This window comes from Amblyomma maculatum, chromosome 6, assembly GCF_055883805.1.
Source record: "Amblyomma maculatum isolate TAMU_Amacu chromosome 6, ASM5588380v1, whole genome shotgun sequence".
NCBI classification, from domain to species: domain Eukaryota; kingdom Metazoa; phylum Arthropoda; class Arachnida; order Ixodida; family Ixodidae; genus Amblyomma; species Amblyomma maculatum.
In genome coordinates this window covers 52374937-52402739 of record NC_139349.1, presented here as the reverse complement: position 1 = coordinate 52402739, position 27803 = coordinate 52374937, and the positions used below count along the sequence as shown (strand labels likewise).

Below are 27803 nucleotides of genomic sequence, written 5' to 3'. Positions count from 1 at the left end.
TCACGTAACCGACTGTAGAAGATACCAAGAGCTTTAAAACGCTCTGAATGCAGATCTATTTTTCATGTTTCATGCTAGCCGTCGTCAATTTTAGTAAGCGAAAAACTTACTGGGGAAAAGGCCCAAAGCAAAGCTTTAAAATACAGGTACTTATAACATTACTTAACCAGTTTCATGTTCTGAAAAGTCTTCGCTACGCATAGTGAGTTCGGAAATATCTGAAGACTAGTAATCGAATGTCATGGGATCATGGTACCACTTAACTCCCATATCGATTTGCCGGCTTCGGAATCAGGATAAGTACAATTAGCTTAAAGGCATAACTAACATCAACTGAGAGTGTACAGTTAATTTTAATACAAGAGATAAGAACGTCTTAACGCATTTTACTCACTATATCAATCCGTAAGCGATAGCACAGGCTTTCAATGACGAAATTCTTCTACAAGACATGGTCGTTTCTACATCTCTAAAAAATTGAGAACGTAGTTCTTAGGAGCAGATCTAAAATTTATCCCATTGACCTTTAAAATCATTTATCGCTCAGAAGACTTCGGTGGTCGGGAAGTCTGTTAATAGTGAAACTGTAGCAAATGTTCTTTCTTGGAGCGTTAGTTTGGCACCATTTATCAGTAGACCGGAAATAAACATTTCTGTACCACATGTTCGGGTAACGACAACAGACACCGATGCCTAAATGTTAAGGGAGGACACTTAAAGCAATATTTGCCTTTAAACGTTTTTATTCCGAAAAGCGACAGGTCGAAAAAAGAAACAATTTTCATGCCCACTTTAGAGCTTTTAGCTGAATGGTTTCCAGTATGGAAAACTGTGATTTTACATCTTGTAACTGTGTTTTCACTGTCTCTCGCTAGAGAACGTCTTTTTACTCGGGAATTATACGACAAAATATTTCCAACCTAAAATTACAGTATATTGCCATGCTTCGCTATTGGCGCATAGTGAAATGCTGCTTTGGAACAATTAACTGCGTTTCAGTGCTGGTCTTATATGTTCTGAAGCAGTACAGAGCGCTTACTACGCTGTATAGTTCTAGTAACTATAGAGATTAAGCAGGAGAAAAAAAACTTTGATTCATATTAAGTTTCAAAGCAGATTAAGCAGGATATTCACTCTTTACATCCATTAAACCCTAGTTGGTACTCTAGCCTAAAACATTGTGTCGGCTTGATGGTTAACGTTCCAGATCGGCAGATTTGCCAATTATACCTTAGCGTGGAAAAAAAAAATTCGGCCTTGAGAACTTTCGAACTCGTATGCGCTACGCAGCACCACGCTGAAAATGGGTCACAGTTGAATTGCTAGTACGCGCATATGATTCTGTCTACTGAAATGTTAAAACATTCAATCTATCAAATTTATTACTGCCCAGTGATAAAACGCTTCAATATTTCGCAGTGTTCACTTCTGAAAGTTCTCAAGAAAGAGAAATTGGCCGCGTTTATAGCGACGCTGTCGTTTCCAAGATACAATGGCCATGGCCTGCCCTTCACTCTCGGAAGTTTCCTAGAAAGCAAAAGAAAGAAGTTTCAGCGTTTGTTTTGTTAGCTGTGTAGTTAACACAGATTAACTTCGTTAAATATACGTGAGACCCATTCTATATTTCCTTGTATTAGCATATGACATACAGGCCGAGACGTTAATGGAGATTCTGCTCGAAAATTGGAAACAACTCGCGGCGAATGTAATAACTGGTACTTTAATAGAAGAAACCCAGAATCTGAGTTCACGATCACGTTACTTTATAATGCAGATTTTCAGCGCTGTTGCTTAGGTGTTGTCACTTCGTGACACACTGAAAAATCTGAAATCCACGTGTGTATGTACTGTCATATGATTTAGACCACTCCGAGTACCCTCGCAAAAAGCGAGTGCGTGTACGTCCGAAGCCGATTTGTTGTTCGACCTTTGCGGGCGCGAACGAAGAATTGAAACGTCACCGCTAGTGAGGCTTCAAAGCACGGCTGAGGGAAACTGATCAGCTTCACTGGACACTGCGTTAGAACACTGCGCCATCTGCGTATCTGGTTTATTTGCGTTAACTACTAGACTTTCAAACTGCGCCTCGGAAGCCGTCGTCTCGATCACGTTCATCTCCTTTGATGAATTTGCATTAAAAAGTGGGATGAGTGGTGTTCATTTTGAAAGAGTGGTTGCATTCTGACACCTGGCTTCAAAAAGTGGCGACCTTGATGTTTCACGTCTTAGTTTTCTCTGATGATTTCCCATTGATAGCTGTTTTCGACAAACTCACTTCACAGGGGAACCTATACACGTGCCTAAATAGGCTGCGCCAGCTTTCTCAGTTGAGCATGGAGGGTGACACGGGCTCGTTAAACTTGCCTTACACAGAGCCTCACCGTGCCTAACGAGAAAGAGTAGCTGACAAAAGGACGGCGATTGAGGGAGTCAGCGGATCATTACTTTAGAGAGCAGAACAACTCTACATCAGCGTAAGCGCTACTACGACGCGCTATTACGCACTTGATTGTGCTTTACTCTGCTTTACTGTCCTTTACTCGGGCGGCGAGTTTCTCAACCACCGCCGCAGTTTAAGCGCGCCACATTCTTTCGCTCTCGCCATGAACTCCTTCTTCCAAGTTATTCCTCTTCTTAGTTGGTTACCATAGGAACCACCTTAAGCGCTCGCTCTGCCTATGATTCGAAGGCCTACTGCATCGACCCAGATCCAAAGAACTGACGCTTAATGGATCTGCGGCAAACCGTTAACTCCGTCGGCTTCACAAACTAAGCTCAGAGAGACGCATAGCAGAAGCGAAAGCAAATGTACTTACCCGGTCTTCGCAAATGTTGTCCATGTGCGAATCAATCGCCTACTAAGTTTTCGTTCTGCGTCCGTTGCTCTCGATGGAAGCATGAACGGAACGCCGAACAAAATCGACACGTCATCCGTGTGAGTGGCGGCCGTGGAGTTCCAGGCACTGAACGATGGCCTAGGTGTCAACACATAGTAGAAGGCGGTGCCGTTCCTCTCCGCAAAGTACTTCGCGAAAAACTTGGTAGGACAGTTGAAAAGAATATCGCCAATAGCGTCCTTGAAACCTTCATGGGTGGCGCTTGTCAAGTCGTAAAGCCTCTGGATTTGTGCAAGTGTGAACACTGCCTGAAGGAACCCGATCCGTTTGTAAAAAAAATTATATGCCTTTCCTATGGCTTCGAGGCTGATGCTCGACCTACTGGATGGAGTCGCCGAACGGTTCTGTCTGAATATGGCATCGAAGAACATGTCTCCTTCGCGAAGAGTATTGCCGATGAGCATTTCACGGTCGTTGAAGTCGGCTGCTTTGATCAGCTCGACTGGTGCCTGCGGAAGGATGTCGTCGTAGAAGCTGGGGTAGAAAAACGCACCCTTGACATTGGCAAGGACTTTGGCGTCAACGGTCCTCAGGCAGGCCACTGTGTCCGCAGTCGACAAGCTTCCATTGGGGAACAGCCTCGTGCAGTTTGTGGCGCTCGCTATGTACTTTACATTGGCAAGCGCTGTGTCCCCAGTGTTATCAGGCAAAGGCACAAGCGCCGAGCAGCTTTGCAGAATAGCGCGCTTGAACAGGTGGCGCGTCTTGGGCGATATCTGCAAGTAGCTCACTGATATGGCACCAGCACTCTGGCCGAAGAGCACGACTCGTTCGGGGTCCCCGCCGAATGCGGCGATGTTGTCCCTCACCCACAACAGTGCTAGAATCTGATCGTGCAGGGCTACGTTACCGGGTGCGTCGGGATTGCCAGCGTTAAGAAACCCGAGCACTCCTAGCCGGTAGTTTGGAACAACGAGCACTACGTCTCCTATGCTGGAAATGTATTGGCCGTCGTAAAAGAAGTAGCTATTACCGCCGTGAGTGAATGATCCCCCGTAGAAGTAGACCATGACTGTCTTCTTGGCCTCATTTGGGTGCTTTTGGATTGGTGCCCAGATGTTTAGGTGCAGACAGTCTTCCGTTGTATTTGTGTTGTCGATGCGCATGGCTTGCGAGAAGTAGGACTCTTGCACGCACGGAGGCCTTGTGCGCGTTGCGTTCAACGTGTTCTTCCAGGGGCCAACAGGAACGGGCTTCCGGAACCTGTTGGGTCCTGCCGTCGACTTGGCGAAAGGAATCCCCAGAAAAGCGCGTACAATATCGCCTTCTGAAGTGGTCACTAATATCCCTTGCAAAAGGCCACTGTTGACTCTAAGAGAGACTTGATGCTGTGGTAGTAAGGGTAAAGAGAAACGCTGAGGTCTCGGTATTTGGCCTAGGCGGTGGTCTCGTCCGAGCAGGCGTACCTCCTTAAGAGCGATGTAGAGAACCAAGCTTGCCACTATCAGGAATAACATCGGTGTCTTCCACCTGCAGGACAGAGAGCATGACTTGCTAGTGAGCTTCAATATTAAGATGCCACCGAAACAAAAACGTTTGCTACTTGTAATATTAACCTTGTAGGCGCGGAATAAAGTCAAGCTATTTCTGAATTCAGTGCAGCTCTGGTCAGCAAAACACTACTCAATACCTTACGTGCGGTCGCATTCGCTGTTGTGTTTCTGTTCTGAACCAGTATTCCTCATTGTGCCCACACGACTGCAAACACAAAGCTGCTTACCTAGAAATAAGAGGGTGCGGCTTGATTACCGGAAGCCTTTTTCTTCGCATCACGCAATACACCCCCACAAGGATGGACGAGATGGTTACGAGCGGCATCACATTCGGCGAACTCCTTCTTTGTCTTCTACGTCTGTTTCTTTTCTTTCTCTTCTTTCATGAAAGATTAACTTTCGTTTAGTGAACCGTCTGAACCTCACAATTTGAAGGATTAAATTAAAAGCGTATCCAAAAGCAACGACCGATTTCAGCCAGGAGAACGGTACAAAATAATGTTTTTGCCATTTCTGCTTTTGTCGGATGCCACCACACACTATAAAGCGTTATTGTTATAAAATCTCGAGTTATCAAGAGCGATGATTTGCGATTACTAGCTGGTGGTAACCTAACGAGCACTTGAAAAACGTGTGGACATTTCCAATAAATGACGGTTACTCAACCAGATCGCGAGATGAATATTTTGTCAAGCCCTTGACACGTTCGCAAGCTGCATGCATTGTCCTGGTACATTGGCATTGCAACTCGAGTAACTTGGCAAACTGGGGAAATACTGCTTTTAATTATTTCACAGCTATGTCCGTATCTAATTCTTCCTCAACTTTGTCATCCTTATATTGGTTCCTAGCCTCGATGCTTATATGGAATAGTTGTTTTTAGAGTCTTGGATACATTTTTCATCATTACCGCATAGTTACGGAAGGTCCATGTTCCTCCCCATTGAGCTCTATTTTATCCATTAGCGGGCTGACGAGGCTTTTTAGTAGAAATAATATTTTAGCTAACCATAAGTTTTCGTGCATATATGATATCATATTTGAAGCTAGCTCTGTTTTCAGAGTTCGCTGGCGTAATCCTTGGCTTTCCTTTTCAGTTGTGCGAGCTAACTTGTTATGAATATGTTAACCATGTTTTAGGCATCAGCTCTTAATCATTATTTGTTGTTTTCGAAACTGAAGCAAAGATTCAAGATCTATGCCTTCGAACACCGATAAGCCGGGCCTTTTTAATGCCGGTGTAGAGGCTCCTTTGTCTCGGCCACAGAGCAGAGGACGCACCCTTGGAGCCTAGCTCACTGCCGAAGATAGAGCTAAATATCAAGCCTGTGAAGACAGCTAACCGTGCCCGCATTTTATGATTGGCTAAAGCCCCTCGGCTACTGCTGCATTGTCAGAGGCATTCAGTAGAGCTAACAAGTGGCGTTAAGGCAAATGTGGTGGGATAAAGGCAAAACATTTCACAGGTCCACTCGTAAAACTCTGGATTGTACTTCGTACAATACAGAGTTTCGCCTACCATTGTACGCTTCACCTTCAAGCCCGATCAAAGTCTAATGAAGCACACAAACCCGAGATTAGGATTTGTCCTCTTTGGAATATAAATTGTGGCACAACCCTACTTCGTTCAGGGTTGCGGGTGGTATCATATCATTTCGCTGACAGATTGGCATACATCTATTCTAGTTACCGATATAGGTTCGAACAGACCGATAGGTGCCTCCAAATGTATGTCCTGATCACCTCAGTGATCCACGTGACAAACCGCGGCGCGTTTTCGAATCAGGTATCGCTGCACGACGAGCTTTCACTTTTATACATATAGGTGGTCCTAATTGTCTCGATTTCTTTTTGTTATCGCTTCCGCTCTTAATGAGGAACACAACTCTTCGCGTCACGAGCGGCCACACTTGGTTTAAGCCCTTGCAAAATTTCAACTCTCGCCGCGGACTGAGCTCAACATTGCTAAAATTGTGCCTAGCGACAAAGACAGGCCTTCCGACAGCCACGCGGAAAGAGAAACGTGCTCATCCATGTGTCTCGTGTTTTCTGGCGCCGTCGTACACTGTGCGCGGCGCCGCGGCGCTAAGCTGCCGTCACTCAATTATAAGCTGTCCACTTCGACCTTGGACGAAACGGTCTGCTGAGCACGCGCCAGTTACGAAATTTCTCGCTTACAGGTGTACTCAGTGGTTATTTTAGGAGAAGAGAGCTGTTCGCAATGGCGCAGGGTTGAAGTGTCTACTTACCGTTCATAAGCAGCTGCAGCCTGCCATTTCATCGCTTCTGATGGAACTTAATATAGCAGCACATTTAACTTAAGCGATTTAAAATGCAAGCTGAATTCTTTTTTAAAAGGCTTTGCGAGGGGCGCTCTCCAGCTGTCATATTGAGAAAGCGACTCATTGTTAAATGCCTAAATACGCGAACGCTTTCTCAAGTATTCCTAGCTTATAAGAGCACAAAGACATGAGCACAGGAAAATGGAAAAATGTTCTGAAAAGACGAGGGTCATAAAGGCACACGAACGAACGAAAACACGAAAAGATTGACGAACGAGGAAGATGGAAGCTGCGGGTACCTAAAGCAAGACTATAAGAGAACCAGCAGGTGGCCTAAAGAACACAGACATTGCAAACTACTCTTGGTTAATTGATTAGGCGCTCTTTAGTTTTTGTTGTTGTTGTAAGCCTTTGCTTTCATTTATAAGTTTCCCTCACGGTACGTAGTCGATATAGTCATTTTGCCATAAAGAAATCTGCAAAAATTTAAGCTTTCAGGAAAACATAAAGGCTTGCTCATCTTTACATTGAAATGCAAGAGCGCTATTTTGTGCTATTCTCGGTGGCAGAGGGTTAATGCTGAATTATACATGTGAACCTTTTAAATTGCACGACAAGGGGGGAAAAAACGTGCTCGCTGAATAGCAGACCCTTGCGCGATTATGTAGTCAATAAGAAAGGCACGTGCGCTTCCAGGTCACCAAGAACTGAGTTTTCAAGCGAATTGAAACGGTAACGTTTTATTTCCAGTCTAACCTCAGTTCACCTTTGGCGGCCCACCTTATACGACCACATTGCCTGTTCAGCCAACCTTCGAAAAAGTTTGGGTGCCTATCAAGCTCGCTTGAGACGTCAGTTTGTTTTGGAATCACGAGCCGTGTAGAACACCTTAGTATATACTTTGCTTTCTTTCCCTCCATAATTCACGAGAGCGCAGCGATTTCTCCACCGTTCCGTTTCATTCACGTATGACGGCAGAATTCGGATGCAGCAGCAGGCTAATTGGATTGGAAGTAATCTGTTCCGCGAGCTGGCGGCTCACGTTGTGGAGGCCGGAACCTTTGCGCCGGCGGAGGAAATTGGAGTTCCGTCTCTGGGGCGCACCCGGAACGAAAGAAGAGCTCCTTTTTCTTCCTCCAGCCCACGGAGGAGGCAAGAAGCTCTGGTGGGGGCCGCTCGGGAACAGGGCAAACAAAAATCACTGCTCGATGATTCCCCACACGTTCGTCATTTTATTCTTACGGCATAATCCTTCGTTTGAACTGGCCCCCGGCGCCCAAGAGAAGCAGCGGCTCTAATGCGCAAAGACAGACGAGGCCCGCCTTTGCTTGAGAAGGCTCAGTGAGGAACAGAAGAGTGTACGTGCTCTGAAGGAAGAAATTCGATCGTAAAAACAGCAGCCAAGTGAATGCCTGAGTGACGGTAGCAAAGGCTTCCGGAGAGAGATAGAGAGAGAGAGAGAGCTTTAATTCGAGCCTCTGCTTTGTTTCTCATTTCAGCAGTGCTGGGGTGGTGGAAGAAGGGAGATGTGGTAGGAAAGGAGGGCTGAGCACAGAGTCTATCTCTCCGACTCTGTACTTCATTTGCCAGAGCGGTAACGATTGCTGACTTTCTTTTCCGAATCTGGGAAGCCGCAGTTTGGGAATGGCCACCCACGCGTACATTAAGCTCGAGCGTAAGACACGCTCGCCAGAACGTGTCATGCCTGCAGTCGGGCGCAGACGGCGGGGTCTTATGTGCCAGTGTTTCGGCACTCACGCATAAGTTGGTTGCCAGCACTTCGTGTGCGTTTTCACTATCAGCGGCTCCTCAAAACATGTCGGCTATGCTTCCCAGTTTCCTGCATGGGGAGGCGAGGGCCTTCATTCTAAACATGGCTGCTTAGCATATGGGAAAGCGAACTAAATTGTCTGAGTTGCGTTAAAAAGCACGGTAGTTTGTCTTGGCAATCACCCCGTGTTATCTCGTTACCTCCAAGTCACGTAGAATCTCATTCGTTAAAACGAACTCGGAAACAAAGGACTTTCTTTTACGACCTTTGGTTTAAGGCTGCCACACGACTCGTGGGAGTTAAACGGCAGTTCAGCTATATTCTACAAGCAGCTCTAAAAGCGCTGCTTACTTTTTTTTTTCTTTGTGCTCGAGTGTCTCAGAAATTAACCCCTGCTTCCAATAAAACAGAGGTCTCGAAAACATGCAAAGCCTGCAGGGTATTTTCCTCTCTTCGTATGCGCCGTCCCACGTAACTTGAACAAAGGTTTTAAACATGAAATGCACTTCTGACACGAATGAAACCAGATGAGTAATGTTGGCTCTGCCCTGGAGTCAGTAAAGTTGTTTTGTTTTACTTTCCGCTTAACTAACTGATTAGTTATCTCTAATTGATCACCTTCGTAAGTCTTTGCTGCCCACATTTGAGTGTGATGCCCAAAATATTAGAGAATCATTAAAAAACATCTTGATAAATAGTTTTCTACACGATATACCTCAGGTCTTATTTTTTAGTTTTTTCTTCGCTTTCGAAACAAAAAGCACGAAATGTTAAAATAAAGGAAGAAGAAAATCCGCGAGATAGAGTGCTTACCTATCGTTGTTTGCTTTCGCCAAACTTGTATTAAATGAAGAAAGGAAGGCGGCAATATGGCAGGCCAGAGAGAAGCCGCCAGGTGTTCTGTCAGTTCCACCTTGTTTTGGCCTCCGATTCATGCCCCATGACGACGCGAATGCGTGTTGCCGGCCGGACGGCGCAGAAAAGATAAAGCATCCAAGACTGAGAAAGAAAGAAGAAAACGGCTTTTTGATTCTCCTCCAAAGATAGAGAGCTTGGTCAAGCAGCATGCATGCATTGGCACCGACATGTGACGAAAATCGACCGGAAGCCCAGACACTATTGCCGGATCAAAGCCCTGTATATTCCTCATGCCCACAGGGCGCGGTTGTTGACCTTGTTTACCCTTACAGTAGGGCAACCTTAGAGCCGGGCAAAAGCGGTGCGCAAGCACTCCGTCACGGGGCTCTTTTTTTTTTTTTTTTTTTTGCCAGATTTCGTAGGCCTTTTTTGGAATGCGGTAAAAAGGACCACGTGAGGTATACGTAGTCTATAACGTTTCGTCAATAATAAAGATCGTATATTTCGTCGCGGCTCGCTAGCGTCACTGCTGTTTCAAACCACCGAAGCGGCGAGGGTACAGCGGATGCACAACAGATAGAAATTTATAGAAATTTATTATGCCTCACCACACCTCCAAACACTCCTCCATACATATGCTCCACATACTCCAGTGGCAGTGCCCTGCTTCCCTCTATCGCTTCTGGCTCGCCATTTGATCATAAGGCATCGCTAACGGATCTCCATGTGGTGCTAGATTTGACCTGTTTCGCGTCAGAACTGTGACTCGATCGTTATTGTGCAGCTTTCAGGGTGGTTTTCTACCATTTCGCAACCTAACTAGCGCTTATCTACAAGTCTAGTAACGATAGGAATTCGAAACGACATCTCTGCCTCCAATTGTGTTCCCTAATCACCCCACTACACCTCGGGACCTAGTGAAGCTGGCCGTTTCAGAGAAGGAGGAGAGAAAAGGGTGCTGTCATAGAAACAGAAAGAGCAGAGGGAGCATCCAGCTACCAGTTGCATGGTGGCGCACCGCGGGAGGAAGCGTGGGAATCGAGCGCCGCTGCAAGAGCGAGCCTTTTCCTGCATAGACGTCGTCGTCATGATCGTCACCATCACAATCATCATCATCATCAGCTGGCTTATACTTACTGCAGGGCGAAGGCCTCTCCCATATTTCTCTAGCCCGGTGCGCATACGCAGGTTGTCGTGTCTCGAAATTCTATTGAAAGGTTTATGAAGGCGCTACACAATTTTGCGTATTACACTTTGGTCAGCAGCCAATACTTGAATGTTCAGTAATTAAACATAATTCGTCATTTTGTCAAAGGGAAACGAAAGGTACCCTGACAAATGTTAGTGCCAACATCATCCATTTAATTTCGTTTGCGCCGGAATGGCCTTTCGTTTTTAACACATTCGCTCAAGGTACGTGTGACAACATGTATAAGTTTCAAAGTCTACAAAAAAAAAAAAAAAAAAAAAAAAATTGTTGCGGGCAGTTTTGAAGAATTGACCAGAAATCTACAACTCAGAGAATACACTTCAGGGTGACACATTGACCAATGGTGAACAGCGCGGGACTTAAATTGCTTCAAATCGTTTTGCACTAATGATTTCAGAAGCCATTCTATTTACTGGGCACACTTAGTCGGTGAGCCGTTTCCTAAGCAGGCATGCTCTGATATATTCGTTCTCACATAAATCCGATGGCCTCACTTTGCTTTATTTCCGTTCCTTCTGACGTCGGTTCAAGTACAAGACACAAAGAACGCGCTGAACAAAATGGCCTGTAAACAGAGCTTCATGCATTTTACTCAGCGTTTACTATGAAGACCTCTTCGTGTTTTCCCGGTGACGATTATATGCTCCTTCCTTCTGCGCGGTCGCGTTTCGGGATCTAATGTGTTCCACAATATCGGACGCCGAATGGCTTATTGCCGAAGTGCAATCTTTTTGCGGTGATGAAAACAATTTCTGGGAACCAAATCTGGTTGTGGGGAAAGCGGCATCGCCTAGAGGGCGCGTTGAGTCGCAACGCCGTACGGGCTTCATTTCTTCTCTTTGTTCTCAGCTTTCTTTCCCCTCTACTTCCTCTCTCGGGCCACGCCATCTTGAACACGTCTAATGGGGCATGTCGCGTACAGGACGCCATGAGATGAGGGGAGGAGATTTCGAGAAATGTCGCTCCGGCGGCGTCGTTTGTGCGTGGGCGAGCATCGAGCTTTTCCTCTCCACCACAGCACTCTGCCGTCTCCGTTTCGTACTCAGCTCCATTGCGCAAAACCTATTTTCCACAAATCCATTACGCAAATGTGCCTCTGAAAGGCAAATGTGTAACTCCGTGCGCAATTCTGCTGCACTATTTTTTCTTCTCCCTTCGCACGGTCATTTCTGTTCCCTCCGCATTTTTATGCGCATTTTTTCTCGATTTCCTCGCGTTGTTAGGCGAACCGTCGTTGCAGAGTGATGGTTATTGGTTTTTCCATCGGTTAACGGTTTACCGATGTGGCGCCAGCCTCACGAAGGCCTCACCCTATGGTATATATCTCGTTTTCCCCGGTGACACTTTATTTGAAGTGGCTTTGATTAAAGTTGTAATATTACGTTAATTTAATATATAACTGAAGGCATATGGCTGGTGTTTTCTGTTACTTTAGTTTTCTATGCAATTGGGTTGATATTCTTGAGGTCGCCGGCTTTTTCTGTTGTCATGCAGGAATCAGTATTATTGTTAACACGTTGATATTGATGATAGAGAGGCTAGCACCAGTAGTGCTTTGAAGGGAGATGATTTCTTCTTTCCAAGAATTTGCAACCCTAAAAAAAAAATGGAGACACTTCATCTCTAACTAAAGAAACTAGTGCGGTCTGTGCACTTCTGGAGGGCTCCCGCGCTGAAATGTGGCTACTGAACAAAAAACACTGAAGTCACAAACTAGTGTCCACTCGAATGCAGGTTCCGCAGTGTATTCGAAATACTGAGCGCAATCAATTATTTTATAGCGTTTAACTATTTTAGACACCAAGCAGCCTCTCACAAAAATTCCACGTAATGCTTCAATCACTTTCATTCCACACATGCCGCCACGTTTCCCGTGAGCGTTATGAGGCTGTTTGAAAATACCATGCCGCGTTATGTGACTCTGAAACTATTACCAGTTCAACCAATCAGGATTTTTACAGCACAACAATTACGGCAAAGCCAACGCTGAGTTTTCTGCAACAGTAGATCTTTGCGCAATCTCCTACAAAGGCTAGTAGTGCTGCCATGACTTTGTTGTAAATGATTGAATGAGCGATTCTTCACACAAATCGCTTGAAGACTTTGGAAGAGCGTGAAGGGATGCTACGTGTAAAAACAATAATAAGTGGATGAATTGGCTTATGAAGTGAAGATAAGGACGGGTACTAAGCAGTGTTCGTTTACAGCCGGCCAGTCGCAAGCATCTCTCTATGCTTGTTTACAACCTCTGAAGAGGCTTTCCAAGGAAAAAAGCTGACTGCTGCAGCGGCCGGCATTCCCGATACTCCTCCCTTTCAACTGGCAAGCAAGCTTTGTAAGGTTATACAAAGCGTACTTGCTCAGGTCATAGGTTATGCTTGAAATAAGTACGACCTTAGCAATAACAGCGTTTCTAAAGACTTATTCTAATACCGCGCGGAGAGAAGCGCAACACGGTAAAGATGCAGGAGCTGTACAAAAAGAACGTTGTAGCCTTCCACACTTTTTGAAACCGCGGTGTATCTATTTTTAACTGTTCCCCATTGCCTTCGGGCGAGGGTTCGTATTCGGTCTAGCTCATGTTCTTGTCCACACTTGCACGAGCTTTTCGTGTTACGTTCCGAAAGTGCCGAAAGTACGGCACTTTCTAGATGTCTGGCCGGCTTACTGGGCGCCTAAAATATAAGTGAATGCCATTTCGCCCGCGCTAACGTACTCGTTCTCTGGACCGTCAAACTGATCTGAACGACAACACATGGCACAAGTGATTATAAAGAAAACTGAACACAAAAGCTTGGCCTTAAAAAGCAATAAATGTGATGATCCTCAGCATACATCTCGTGCAAGCTGAGTCATGCCTTGCTGCTACACAGGTGCTCAAAAGCAACGCAGAAAAGCGTAAAAATGCTCTTTTAGTGACACCTTTCAGGGCGGTGCTCATTGCGTATACATAAAATTATATCATTTGAGAGTATAAGGCTGAGGTTTCGGGCGAATTAATCCACCAAATTTTATAGCTCAGTGCATAATGAAAGCACGTAAAAATATGAAATAAAAAGCTTCAATTAGAAACGTCACGTTCTCAAGTTGTAAAAAATGGCACCAAACATTTATGCGGCAGTATAATAAACTTGGAAATTTGAAATGCATAAATTTTAAAGATGTAAAACTTGTAATGATGAATACGATACTACCTAATGCGAAATTTGAAAGCCGCCATTTAAACGTTTTTGAGATATAGCGAGGCAAAGAGTTTGAGAGATGCTTGTATGTATGCATATGCAGTTGCAAAGCACTATATGCACCAAAGAGAATTTCTCAGAGGAAAAAGAAGAGGCGTGAGAGACTAGCGCAGAGCTCGTAGCTCTTCTTGCTGTTCTGAGAAATTCTCTGGTTCGTGATACTCTCGTGGATTATGGATACTTGACACACTTTTTCTCGCTTACACCGAAAACAATTAATGGCGACGCGGCCAAAGCACTCTATTCTTTCCCGAGCCAAAGAGAATTTCTTAGAAGAGAAAAAAAAGCCACGAGCACGCGGCACAGAGCTCGTGGCACAGCTCGTGGCACTTCTTCACTTCTTTCTTTTCTTCCGAGGAATTTCCTTTTGGCTAGTGACACTTTAGCTCAGTTACACCGACAACAATTAATAGCGACGCGGACAAAGCACTGTCTTTTTTCATAAACCAAAGAGAATTTCTTAGAAGGAGAGAAAAGAGCCACGACCGAGCGGCACAGAGCTCATGGCACTTCTTTCTCTTCTTCCGAGGAATTTTCTTTTGGCTGGTGACACTCTTTTGCTCGGTTACACCTACAGCAAATAGTGGCGACACGGTCAAAGCACTCTCTTTTTCACCAGCCAAAGAGAATTTCTTAGAAGAGAAAAAAAGAGCCACGAGCAAGAGCCACGGAGCTCGTGGCACTTCTTTCTTTTCTTCCCATTAATTTTCTTTTGGCTGGTGTCGCTGTTTTTCTCGGTTACACCGGCAATAAATAAAAGCGACGCAGACAAGCACTTTCTTTTTTCATTAGCCAAAGAGAATTTCTTAGAAGTGGAGGAAGAGGAGCCACGAGCGAGCGGCACAGAGCTCGTGGCACTTCTTTCTCATCTGTTTCTTTTCTTCCGAGGAACGTTCTTTTGCCTGGTGACACTATTTTGTTCGGTTACACCTATAACAATTAATGGCGATGTAGAGAAAAAAGAGTCACGAGCGAGCTGCACAGAGCTCGTGGCACTTCTTTCTCACTTCTTTCTTTTCTTCCGAGGAATTTTCTTTTGGCTGGTGACGCTCTTTTGCTCGGTTACACCGACAATAATTAGTGGCAACGCGGACAGGGCGCTTTTTTTTTTTTCATTAGTCCAATAGAATTTCTTAGAAGAGGAGAAAGAAGAGCCACGAGCGAGTAGCACAGATCTCGTTGTACGTCTTTTCATGATGCAAAGAAAATTTCTTAGCAGAATCGAAAGAAGAGTCAGGAGCGAGCGGCCCTGAGCTTGTGGCACTTCCTTCTTTTCTTCTGAGGAATTCTGCTTGGCTCGTTCCTCACTCTTTTTCGCTTGGTTACGCCGACAACAGCGGCGCCGCGGCTCAGCGCCGAATAAGCGCATAACAACTGCGCTCTAAAAATTCCTCAACTGCCGAACTGTTAGCGCTGAAGGATAAGGACACAGAAGGGAAGAAGACAGTGCACGGCGCCCGCAGCAACTTCGAATTGACTGAAACATTTTTGCGGCTAAAAACTTGGTCTTTAATTATGAAAGGCAGTGCAACTTAGAGGTATAACATGTCGTTGCTTGTCCATCATAGGTATGAAGCTGCGCAATTCGCGCTTTGTTGTTGCCTATAGGTAATTGAATTCATTTTTTTTTCCAGCCGCTGAGTCTTCTGACACACGCTCTACCGAAAATTTTGAATATCGACGGCTTCGATGCTTTCACTTCTGTGTTTGGTTGTATATCAGCGCAAGACTGTAGTGTCTAAAAAGTTTCATAACAGCGATCGGATTTCAAAGGGGCGCACTAAATTGTGCTAGTCACACGTTGTATTCTGAAGGAAGCAACATTCTCCCTGCAAGTCCCACCTAAGTTTCTTAGAAGCACTTGGGAAGGCAGACTGCATACTCAAAAAAAAGGGGGTATTCATTGCCTCAAAGGTGGCTGCGGTACTAAGCAACATCCTTCTTAGTTATAGAGATAAAGCTATTATAAGCAACGTGACCGTCAGTACACAATGCATCGTCAGATATATCGATAATTATGTTTTTGTGGATACCGATGACTTCAATAGACAGGTCGTTGACGTGCTAAAGATTTTTGAGGACAGTCGACACGGCCTTACATTATAGGAATGAGCTGTAATGCTTAGATATCAGACTGAAAATGAAGCCGGATCACCTGTGCTAGTCCTTTCGACAGACATCCGGAAAGCCTTTTCTTAGTTTCAATTCGGCGCATTCCAAGATTGTAAAATGTGGTATAGCAGTTTCTTTCCTAGGTGCTGCCATTTCTAAGTATGTGCACATGCTGTCAGTGAAAGTTGTAATCGACAGGCTCTGAGGCTAAGAGCAGCGGGGTTTCCAGATGATATCATAGTTCTCGTATGCAGTATGAAACTCAAAGGATTAAATCATGTGGAGACACGAGTAAACAAAGCTTTCAAAAAACAGAAAATAAAATTGCCGTCTTGCAGTATATTCATCAAATCTCACCGTTTGAAGCAAGTAGGTAGCAGATATGGCGTAGATATTCTGTTTTCTACAACTAATAAGCTGGGCAAAATTTGCGCCATGGTTGATAAAAATACCAAGAAAAGACGAAAAGAAACCAACAAAAACAAAAAGAGGGTGCAAGATAAAGCATGACTTGAGGATTGTTCCTTGCGTAGAAGTAGTTGTGTATCAAGTGCCTTTCACATGCGGGAAGACCTACATAGGTCTTCCCTCACCGGCGTGACCACAATACTTCTTTGAAAGGGGCTACGTCCTCCAGTCTTGCTCTGCATTACAAGAACTATCCTCATAACAATCAGCCTAATTCTTTTGAAAAATCGCGTGTTCCCCCTTTTAATGAACCTAGAATTCCTTACAAGCACAAAGCTAAACTAACGAGACAAATCCGTGTACACGTTTCATATTCACAAAAACAATCACTCGTGTGTAAGCCTCCCTTCTGTAACTGTCCATGACAGTGAACTAATGTATCTTAATTCCGAAGACTGAGTTATCAGTACGGCGCCTAGTGTTGCACATGCGCTCCTGATTGCAGAAAGAGTATATTTTGCATGTTTCTTTCTCATAAACTACAGCTGATAGACAACACCAATGTTGTCTTCCTACCTTGTCCCTCGTCTCCGCGCTGTTATTCCTTTCAGTGTGTTCCAACTAGCTCAACTCTCCGTTTTACTCGTTTGAATGGAGCGTTCTTTTGGAGTCTCTTGTATGTGTTATCGCATGGGTCTTACTCCTAGCACCGAAAGAAACGAGTAAATTGTACTCGGGATTAACTGGGTTTATGAAGGACGAAGCTCTCTCTCTTTCTCGTCGTCTTTTTCCTGCGTGCTTCTTGTGTGGCGCTGGCTCATCACACCCTTTCATCCATACAGGTGATCAGGTAAACGCAATCACGGTGGCAGTCAGCAAAAAGTGGTTGGATTACTGGGGGCTGAAATGCAGAGAGGTGACATAAGGTTAGAAATATAGAATAAAAATGTAATAAAAAAGTGAAAATAATTACTGATGTATAACAATAATAAATAAATTTAAAAGGAAGAAAACCTAGTGCTATGGCAACTGCCACTATCCCGTTTCAAAAAAGATGCTCCTATGTTCCGTCCATCAATACATCTTCGGACGCTTCGGTCGAATTCTCCGTTTATTTATTATTCTTCACTGCAGCAAATGCGAAGGAGAATGGCCGTCTGCTTGCAACCAGAGAACAAAGGTTTCTGGTATGTAAATCTTTTTTTTCCGTTTCCCATGAGAAATAAATGGTGAATAATGTTTAGCAACCAAGAGGGAGATTGTTGTAAGAGCGGTCTAAGTATGCAGTGTCTCTATAGATGTGCACCTTTGAAGGCTGGAGGTACGTGAACGACCCCGGATCAATGATCCAACAGTCCCAACAAACAACTGCATTATCAACCAACAGTCCCGTCTTTTTCTTCGGCAGGGAAGATAATAATCCAGCCGAAGCAGACACCGTTGCGGAGTGGGTCGGCGAATTTTTTTCCGGCGAGGGGATCATGTCTATTTTTATCACAGAGATGCCGCGTGGAAGCAAAATGTGGTATCTGCTGCTTTACTCATGATTCTTAAAAAATAAAATTCCATCCGTTATAGCTGAACACAAAAATAAACTTCTAGGTTCTGATTAAAAAAAAAAAAAAGAGTTGAAAACCTCCTGGTGCAACCTTGGTCAATTCTCGCGGTATCATTAGCCCCATTTATCGCTCATGAGGCATTCCACAAAACTTCTCAGGGGCTATTATTGATCCATGACGTAAAAGAGAGCGCAAAACTAAGACAACGGACAAAGGGTAGAAACGCACACCACAAGCGCTAGTGTTGTGTGCTTTTATCCTTTGTCCGTTGGCTTGATTTTGCGCTCTCCTTTACGTCACGGATCAATACCGACTTGTCCAAATTTCTACCCTTGGCTATTATTTCGTTTTTTTTTTTCGTAAGACACCACAACGATGCAGTTTCTGGTTCTCTGCTAGTGACTGTGATCACTGAAGCTGGCTAGCAAAATCTAACCATGCACACTCCTGGATTTCCTTTTCCTTAAACGCCGCAGTCATCGATCGGCTGAAGCAAAGTGTATGGAAGACAATCCTCCAGTGCACGTGCATATTGGATTTCTGGACCACAGAGCTCTTCGCGCGGACAGGGCGACAGACACGAGGAGCTATGGCGCTGGCTCGCACAGCCGCGTACAGCCAGCGTGGCCTACAGGCGGTGGATGAGCCTCGTTCGCAGCGCAGTCGAGATGAACGACCCGGTGGCTCTGTTTATGGACGCTCCGGCGTGTCGCGTCGCTGGGCAAACACGGCGTGTAGGCCCCCCGCTATCGGCCGGGCCCATCGGTCCGAGCCTCGCGGCGCGCTCGGCACATATCTTTACCGACGCTGTTACGGTAAGCTGCGTGGAGCTGTCTTTGGCTCGCTCGACGGAAACACGTGCCTTGGGATTATTACTGCGGCCCCGTAGGCGCCATGGCCATCCATCAGCGTAATTGCGCAGCTTTTATGGCTATCCCGTAATGTATCGCTGCGAGACGCCCCCGGAAGGAGGGCGAGGGGAAGCATCCAGCTATAAATACAACCGTAATGAGTCGTCTGCATTGGATTGGGCACGAGCAGACACTACGCGCACTTCGCGGCAACATAGTGGAAGACAATGGATGTGACGGCCGCCGGACGTGTCGAATTTTAGAATGGGCAAGGGGTCGAGCCAGCACTGCATTTACGTCATCATCTCCTCGGGCAGAGGAGGTCCGCCGTTAAACTGCTAGGTTAGCATTGCTTGGCCCTCATAAGGGTCTCAAGTAAAGCTGTGCTACTCATCACCGCGTGTTTGTTACAATAGTTAGAGCATAATTTTCACACCGTTGAGCTTTAATATCGCGTGTCATTTGCGGCACGTTCTTCTACGTCATTAGTGGCATATATTATATGAGTTGCCCTGTCGAAAGCACCGTTTGTCTTAAATTTTTCTCATTACCATTTTTCCGACCATTTCGTTATACTTATTGCGTTCTTTATTCTGTGTAAGCATTACTGTGCACCTGTTCGCTTGTCTTTTGAATTAGATGGCTAGTGCAGTAATACAAACCAAATTAAGCAGGATGACAAGGAAACAATTACAAAATAAACTGATACAGATCAATTGGACTTTTGATGCGCTAATATTATCAAATTAGCTGGGTATGCCTTCACTAATTACGTGCATTTATTATTATGAAGGCTTTCACATTAAGCCGAGCCTTCACGCACGCGTATAATTTTCCTGGAAGATGAAGGTGAGTGGCGAAGATCCAGGTAGGAGGCAAATTGACAAACAGTCCAAAACTATAAAATGGGGCATACCAGTGGGTGATGCTTCGGGAGGCGCATGTCTAGCTTTGTTGTACATCACTGTAATTGTAGGGCAAGTGTGGAATGTAGGAACTTACTGTTAAGTGCATATTGATCCTTGACTTCAGATGTGGAGAAAAAGTTTTGCTTTTAATCTCTGTTCCCTTCGCTCTCCATTGCTATTCACAGCTTGCTTGGAGGAAGTTTTCGGGACTTGGAATGGGAGCAGTTAGGTATCAGGGTTGATGAAGAATACCTCAGTAATCTGAGACTCGCGGATGACATTGCCTTGCTAAGTAACTAATGGGATGAATTGCAGAATGATTGATCACCTAGACAGGAAATACAGAAAGGTAGGCCTCAAAATTAATATACAGAAGACAGGGTAATGTTGAACAACGTAGAGAAGGAACAGCAATTTACAATAGGGAAAGAAACACTGGAACTGGCAGGCGAATATGTGAACTTAGGACAGGTAAAAACCACAGATCCGGACCATGAATAGAAAATAACCAGGATAATAAGATTAAGATGAAGCGCATTTGTCAAGTACTTCAAAGATTGTGACAGCCACTTGCTGGTGTCACTCAAGAGGAAAGTATCTCACTTTTACTCAACTATGGGGCTGAAAGTGGAGGCTGACGAAACGGGTTCTAGTTAAGTTTAGAACAACGCAGGCAGCTATGGAACGAAAAATAGTAGGTGTCACGTTTAGAGACAGGACGCGTTTAGAGTGGGTCGGAGAAATAACTCGTTAATGACATCGTAGTGGAAATCAAGAAGAAGAAATGGGCATGGACATGACATGCTTTGCGAAGAGAGGATACCCGATTGTCGATAACAGTAACAAATTGTATATCAAGGGTAGGAAAGCGTAGCAGGGGGCGACAGAAAGTCAGATGTGAGGATGAGGTTAAGCAGTTCGCAGGGGTCAAGAGGATGCAACTTGCACAGAGCCGAGTTATATGGGACAGGCCTTCGCCCCGCGTTGCGTATAGTTCGGCTGATGATGATGATGATGATGACGAACCGACGCAGGAAGACAGAAAGGTGTGACATGAAGAGAATCTAGCACAATCTCAAAGAGAGCGGTTGTCTAAACGCGGTCAAGAGAGCGCCTTGTGTTTGTACTTCCTTGTGTCTCTGTCTCCCGTCCCTTGCGCTGTTCCTTCACCTTGCAAAACCAAATAGCCCGCCAACTGGCTTTTACAAAATTAGACAACGAAAGCTTTTAGATATACAGGGTAGTTCACTCTTAGCTTGAACATGGTCACTGTCTTCAGAGCGCCATTGCGTCCGACCCACCGGCCAAGGAAACAAGGAAGTACAACATTATTATTGCAAAAAAAAAAAAAAAAAAAAAAAAGGTAGGGGTTGGGAATGTGGTCTATGCCTCCGAGTGGAAAAGCCATTCGGGAGAACTTCGTATGCCACGCCACTCAGCAAACGAAGAACTTTGTAGGGGGCTTTAGCAGTCTCTCTGTAAGTCATCAGCCTTGAATCGGAGTTCAGAGCCGCACCCTGTCATCCAATTCGAATTCGACCTCGCACGTTCTGAATGTGCCCTCTCGCAAGCTGTCGCGCTTCTTCTGCGCGCTGCGTGAATTCTTTGGCGCCAGCTTCGCGGTCATAGCCGTCAGGCGGCAACACGGCTTCCAGCATTCTGGATACTTTGCGGGCATACAAGAGAGAGAGAAGGGCACCATTTTTGCCGTTTCTTGCTGCACCATGTGTGTATGCGAGTGTGACGTACGGCAAGACGTCGTCTGATTAACATCCAGGTACATAAACGTCGGCGAGAGTTTTGCTGAAGAGTTCATTCATGCCATTCGGCTGTCGATGGTAAGCGATTGATTTACGATGAGTAGTGCAGTTGAGCTGCGTGGTGGAATCCATCAGTTTCACAGTGAAAGCGGTGCCTCGGTCCATTATTAGAAGCGTCGGGGCACCGTGCCTCAGGACGATGCACACGACGAAAAATTTCGCTGTCTCGGCTGCCGTGCCGCACTGGAGGGCCTTTGTTTCAGCTTAACGCGTGAGATAATGCGTAGCGACAATTACCCACCTGTTGCCCGAAGCGGATATTGGAAAATGACCCAACAGAGTTATGCTAACTTGCTTCAATATGCGACCGCTATGGGCACAATGGCACTTTGAAGGCAGCGTGTGCTCAAACTAAATGTGAACGACGTTGTAGATGCCAAAAGACATTAGATAGCTGAATTAGCCCAGAAATGCAACACAGATATGTACACTAGATTTGTGTAAGTCAGGACACTGGTGAAGGAAGCAGCGTTGTCAAAGAATGTGACATCCCGCCTTGAACAAAAGAGGCATTCAGATAGCCATAAAAGTATAGTAAAACGGCAGTTTTCGCGAGTTGGTTATGAATTTCTTGAAAGACCCTCTTCTTATTCACGTGTATATGCGCTGTTTTATAAGAAATCCATACAAATAATGCGGCAAAGCAAAGTGACTAGCATGGCACAAACAGCACCACCTTTGTTGAAGGAGGGTGCGGTGATTGTGCTATGAAAGCTGGCTAGCATGTAGAGGCCTTGCCAAACCAGCAAGAGCCCGCTGGGTTTCGCCATATTGTACGCTTAGCTGCTGGGAACACCTGGCGATACCGCGGGAGAAGCGGCCACGAGACCGATTTGCGAACAGCCCTGAAAGGATCGAGGCATTTCGGTGTCTTCCTCGCCAGATGCAAAGACCTATATGAAATGCCTTCTTACCTCTAACGTAGCGGAAACTTCAAAATACACTAACATCACGTTAATCTATAAAAAAGGGGACGGCAACAACTTTAAAATGTTTCAGTCCCATCAACCTTCTGTCCCTTGCGTACATGGTATTTACTGAGGTAATTACTGAAGTATTTAGTGAGGTAATCGCTGATTGAATTAGATGGCACTAGACTTCAGACGACCAAAGAACCACGCTGGCTCTCGCAAAATGCGGCTCGACATTAGGTTATACTTACAGCCTCACTCAAGGTGTAGAGAATTGAGGGAATATGGCCAACGGCTACATAATATTTTTACAGGTTACGAGAAAGCGTTTTAGTAAAACCTTCAGCACTGAAGCCGGCATCATGGAACCGGGTGTTTTAGAAGCTTATATAAAGGCACTAAAAATACCTATCTACAACCGTTTCAGAGCGACCTTAATCAACCACGGTGAAGGTGACAAAAGCGCAATTAGCAAGGGTGTCAGACAGGAAGACACAAACCCTGTAGGACTATTCACTCTGTGATTAAAGAAGATCATGCTGCAAATGTCGGATGCGGCTCAAGGGATTGCTTCGGCATCTACCCACCTCGTAGAAATAAATAACTGCATCCAGTATGTCATTTGGGGTGCCAATAGGGTTTACAAAAAAAAAAGAAATAGGGGTATTTGATTCACAATTTGTTATACTGAAATTCTGCAGGAGTATAAGACTCATAAAAGGGTATATAGAAGCAAGGAAAAAATAGAGCCCTATCATGGACGCCATTCATTTCCCCTTAGACACAGCGATGTTTTGTGTCTACCGGTATCTTGCTCGTGCGCCTAGTTTCGTATAGCGGGATCCTGTTTTCCGTGATGAAACCCGCTGCAATGCGATCAGTTCATAAGTCTCTTGAAACTGGGGCCCGGAACATCGCAACGAAGCTACGCTCAAAGAAACCGCACCCTACGTCACTAACACTTTCAATTAAACTTTATCCCTAATCATAAGTCTGAGCAGCTCTAGGTAGCGTGCCATCACAACTAAATTCTATTGGGTAGTTGTTTCAACGGCATGTCATATCACGAAATGTCATAAAACGTCTACTTCTTTTTGCTGTTGCCTTCTAAATGTTATTTCAAAGCGTAAAGAAAGCAACTTTGAGCCTAAAAAGAAAGGTTTGAAATTAAAATACATCGAGCTGCGGAAAGGAAGAGGTGGGGATAGCGTTCAGGTATCTGAATAAAGCAAAGTGGGTTAGGTGATAAGCGCGAGTTAAGCGCCAACCACCTGATGCGCTAATTGGCGGTGACACATCGCGCTATGGTATTTCGCGAGCAGCTGACAGGCGTATTGCCTCCATCGCTAATAGCGTAGCTGACTTATCCTCTTCTAGAAGATTTCGCCAATCGCTGGTAAGTGGCTGGCAAGACTAGTCAGTACCGGAAAGCTTTGTGAGTATGCCGCTTCTTATTCACTCAGCGAGCGACGTCCATTTTTATAGCGTAGCTTCAGCGTGAAACTGTCGAGGCTGGCTTGCTCATGGGCCATGCATTAAAGCCTTGCTGTGAAAGTCTGATGGAGCTAGTGACACCGGAAGCAGTACTTAGGGACGTCCATCACAACTGTTCAGTGAAAGACTTTGGAAGAAGTGGAACAAGGAAAAATATTGTGGGATATATATCTCATTAAAAGTCTCACCCCTAAGTAAATTATAGTTTGGTGCCCAGGCATAGTGGTAGTACTATTGTTCCAAATGATAGGTTATCGATATTGCAAGGACGGGCTTGGTAGTCCAGGCTTATTAGAGACCTGAAGCCCGGGTCGCACACCGAAGCGAATCACACTACGCAATGACGATGGATCTTTTCTAGAGAGAAGGATGAAGATGAAGCAGCATGTGCACTCGTGTGAAAGATACAGCGCTCATACTATTTCCCCCGCGGTAGTTGAAGCGGCCAGCCTGGCCGCATTTAGTCCACAGTACTGCGCCAAATAAAATGCTTCATGCGTGAAACGTGTACAACTTCAGTTCCACGGTAACGGCTGTCCAAAGGATGCCAAACAGGAGAAACGCGATAATTGACAGGGGAGGTTTATCTAATAACTTCATATGGACCGTTGAAACGGCGCTGGAGTTTATCACAATGGCCAGGAGTGCGTAATGGTGTCCCAAAGTAACACCTCGTCGCCGGGACGGAAGGAAACTTGGCGATGAGTCGCATCGTAGCAACGCTTGCGGTCTTCCTGATTGGCTTCAGTGTTGAGGCGAGCAAGCCGGCGACATCTGGGCACTCTGGAAATGAACTAGTCAGGAAGAGACGATGAGGAGCAGGCAGGTGTCGAAAGGAAATAAGCATCAAGAAGTGTAGCGGGAGAACAGCCGTAAACGAGGAAAAGCGGGGTGTAACCTGTGGTCCGCTGTACAGCCGTGTTGTAGGCGAGCGTAATAAAGGGAAGAACTACGTCCCAATTTCGGTGGTCCTAGTCGACGTACAGCCTTTGTCAAAAGTGTAGCCCGGGGGGGTCTGCTTTTGAGCCGTGTAGAGGCGCTGATTTAGCGTTAGTAGAGTTCCTTCCCATTGGAGAGGGTAGGACAAAAATTCTTCTTACCATCAAGATATTCGGAACACTGGACATGCATTACAAGCCGCACGAAGCGGCGCAAAAGCAGACACCCTGGGCTCTATCTACACTTTGACAAAGACTGTACATAGACAACATGTCAGAAAGCGTGCGCTGGAATCACTGTCAATCCGTTGGTTTGCGGTTGATAGCTGGAGGTCATGCTGTGAAGTGTGGTAGAGGCTTCAAGGACGTCAACTACAATCGCCGACAGAAACATTCAACTGCGTGTCACTGAGAAGGACTTGAGGGCACCGTGGCGCAGTACGAGGGCTTGCAAAAAGAAGGTCGCGACCTCAGATGCTGAGCGATTCGGCAGGGCAGCTGTCTCAGCCTAGCGATTGCCTCGTGTGGACAATGGAAGCGGCCGGTATAAGTCGATCAACGGCGAAAGGAATGGCAGGGCAAGGTAGAGGATGTAATAGGAGTCGTCCGCTTGCGGCGCTGGCATGGCAGACAAGAAGCGACTTATTTTGCCACGCTTGACGAGAGGTCAGGCCAGAAGAAACGGCTTTTCACGCGGTGGTAAGTTTTGCGAAAGCCTAAATGACCGGCTGTAGCATCATTGTGGAGGGCCGCCAGAATATTGGAGCGAAGTGCTCTCGGGACCGCGAGAACTCAACGGGTGCCTTCAGAGCAATAAATGTAACGGGAGAGCACTTCGTTGTCAAGTCGAAAATGTTGAAAGTGCCTGTGCATCCTAGCGGTAGGAGGCTGAGAAGCATCGAAAAGACGGTCGATTAAATAACGGCAGTATGGATCTGCTCGCTGGTGGGAAATAAAGGCGTTGCGATCCGAAAAAGCGGTATAAGGTGGACCAGTGATATCTGGAGCGCTTGACGACATTGGGGCGTCAAGCGTGTGCACAGGAAGTATCGAAGAAGCACTACCCAAGGACTCTGAAAGCGGGAAACAGGAAAGAGCATCGGCGTCTTGATGTTTACAACCGAATTTGTAGGTGACACCGGATGCGTATTCCTGCAGACGCAGAATCCAACGGCCCAGACGTGCAGAAAAATTTTGGGGGTATATAGAGCGTGGTGATCGGTAATGACCGTGAAATGGCGGCCGTAGAGGTAGGGGCGGAATTTCTGAACTGCCCGAACGACGGCAAGCCACTCCTGCTCAATGATGGTGTAGTTGCGTTCCGCTAGTGTCAGAGTGCGACTGGCAGACGCAATTACCTTTTCCCCACAAGTGGTATCACGCTGCAGAAGGACGCCGCCGATACCAAGGCCGCTGCCATCAGTGTGGAGAATGGGGGCAGCACTGTCATCGAAGTGAGCGATAACAGGGTCTGAAGTGAGAGCATTCTTGAGGGTTTGAAAATCTTCCTCGCAATCTTAGGACCAAATAAAAGCAGTGCGGTCGGTAAGAAGCTGGTATAAGGGTGCAGAAATGGTAGCGAAATTGCGAATGAAACGACAAAAGTATGAGGATAGGCCGAGAAAACTACGAAATTATTTACTCCGATGAGGGCGCGCAAAGTTTAAAACTGCGGCAAGCTTGTCAGGGTCGGGACAAATACCATCTGTGCTGATGAGGTAGCCTAGAATCTTGATTTCTTTCTCTGCGAAATGACACTTTTTTGTGTTCATTTGGAGACCGGCGGATGTCAGACACGTTAACGCTTGATCAAGGTGGCATATATGACCAGAAAAAGACCTCAAAGAAGATAATTATGTCGCCCAGGTAGCACAAGCAGGTTTTCTACTTAAGCCCTCGAAGAACAGTGTCAATCATACGCTCAAACGTAGCGGAGGTATTGCAAAGTCTAAAAGGTATGACACTGAATTCGTAAAGCCCGTCGGGAGTAGCGAATGTGGTTTTTTCTTTGTCGGCTTCGTGCATCGGAATCTGCCAGTAACCGGAACGCAGATCCAAGGTGGAGAAATATTCGGCGCCCTGAAGACAGTCGAGGGGGTCGTCAATCCGTGGCGTAGGATAAACGTCTTTGCGAGCGACTTGGTTAAGTGCGTGGAAACCAATACAAAAATGCACTGACCTGTTTTTTTGTTTTACCAAGGTTACGAAGATAACCAGGGGCTGGCTGAGGACCGAATAATGTCTCGTTGGAACATATCCTTTACATTATCTTTGCCGATTTTACGTTCTGACAAAGAAACACGGCAAGGGTGGCGGCTAACAACAGAAGTACCTGAGGTAATGATACGGTGCTGTGCAGCAGAAGTTCGGCCAAGGTCGCAGAAGTGACGTCAAAGGATGCTTGGTGTTTGCGGAGTAATTTTTGCAATGCTTGGCGGTGAGAAGCAGGGAGGTCCGGATTGATGGTGCTGAAGCGGACAGAGAAGCATCGGAATAAGGTGCTAGCGAGGAAGAGGGGGTGGTAAGGGCGGTGAGGGACAGCGGCTCAATGTCCAGGGCACATGGAAAACAGGTCCCTTTGGTCAGCACTATAGGCTCAGGGAAGTGTTCAAAGCAGCGAAAAGCGCTGTACCATGCTCAAACTGAACAAGACTTGGTTCTAAGGTGATTCCACGTATTAGATGGCGATCAGAAAACGCGATGAGCCCATCCTCGTTAGCAATGTCGTTAGAAGTAAGCGCGATAAGCTGTCCGCATCCAGGAGGCAAAATTGAGCCACTAGCGGCAAGCAGACGATGTCGGGGAGCGGGCTGATCGGAAGACGGAGCGGTCTTGTTCATACGGATGACTCTGTCACGACACGAAATACTGGCTGATGCGGCAGACAGAAAATCCTAGCCAAAAGCGCAAGGAGACATCACAGCAAATTGTACATGGTGGCGGACACCATCAAAAAAAAAAAAAAAAACTCGTACCGTAGGCTTGGCAGAAGGCAGAATGATTGCACCATTAGCTCCACAGAGTTCAGGTCCATCGTAAGGCGTTTTCA

The 27803-nt window shown here is 45.8% G+C and overlaps 2 protein-coding genes across 2 annotated transcripts in view; one reads left to right on the top strand and one right to left on the bottom strand.

The window, feature by feature from the left end:
• Nucleotides 1-27803, top strand: part of LOC146185731 (uncharacterized) — a 624411-nt gene that overhangs the window by 70305 nt on the left and 526303 nt on the right. The window lies entirely within an intron of this gene.
• LOC146185733 (acetylcholinesterase-1-like) lies at nt 1128-4354 on the bottom strand. Its single transcript, XM_084607903.1, has 2 exons — nt 2817-4354; nt 1128-1527 (listed from the first exon to the last, which is right to left on the bottom strand). The coding sequence occupies exons 1-2, from the start codon at nt 4352-4354 to the stop codon at nt 1383-1385; spliced, it is 1683 nt and encodes a 560-aa protein (XP_084464029.1). The 3' UTR covers nt 1128-1382.

What these genes read in the sequence shown, in the direction of transcription:
- LOC146185733 (XM_084607903.1), bottom strand. Translation starts at nt 4,354, where the DNA reads ATGTTATTCCTGATAGTGGCAAGCTTGGTTCTCTACATCGCTCTTAAG. An exon ending in ACAACATTTGCGAAGACCGG is followed by an intron (nt 1,528 to 2,816) that starts GTAAGTACATTT and finishes TTTGCTTTCTAG; the next exon opens with GAAACTTCCGAGAGTGAAGG.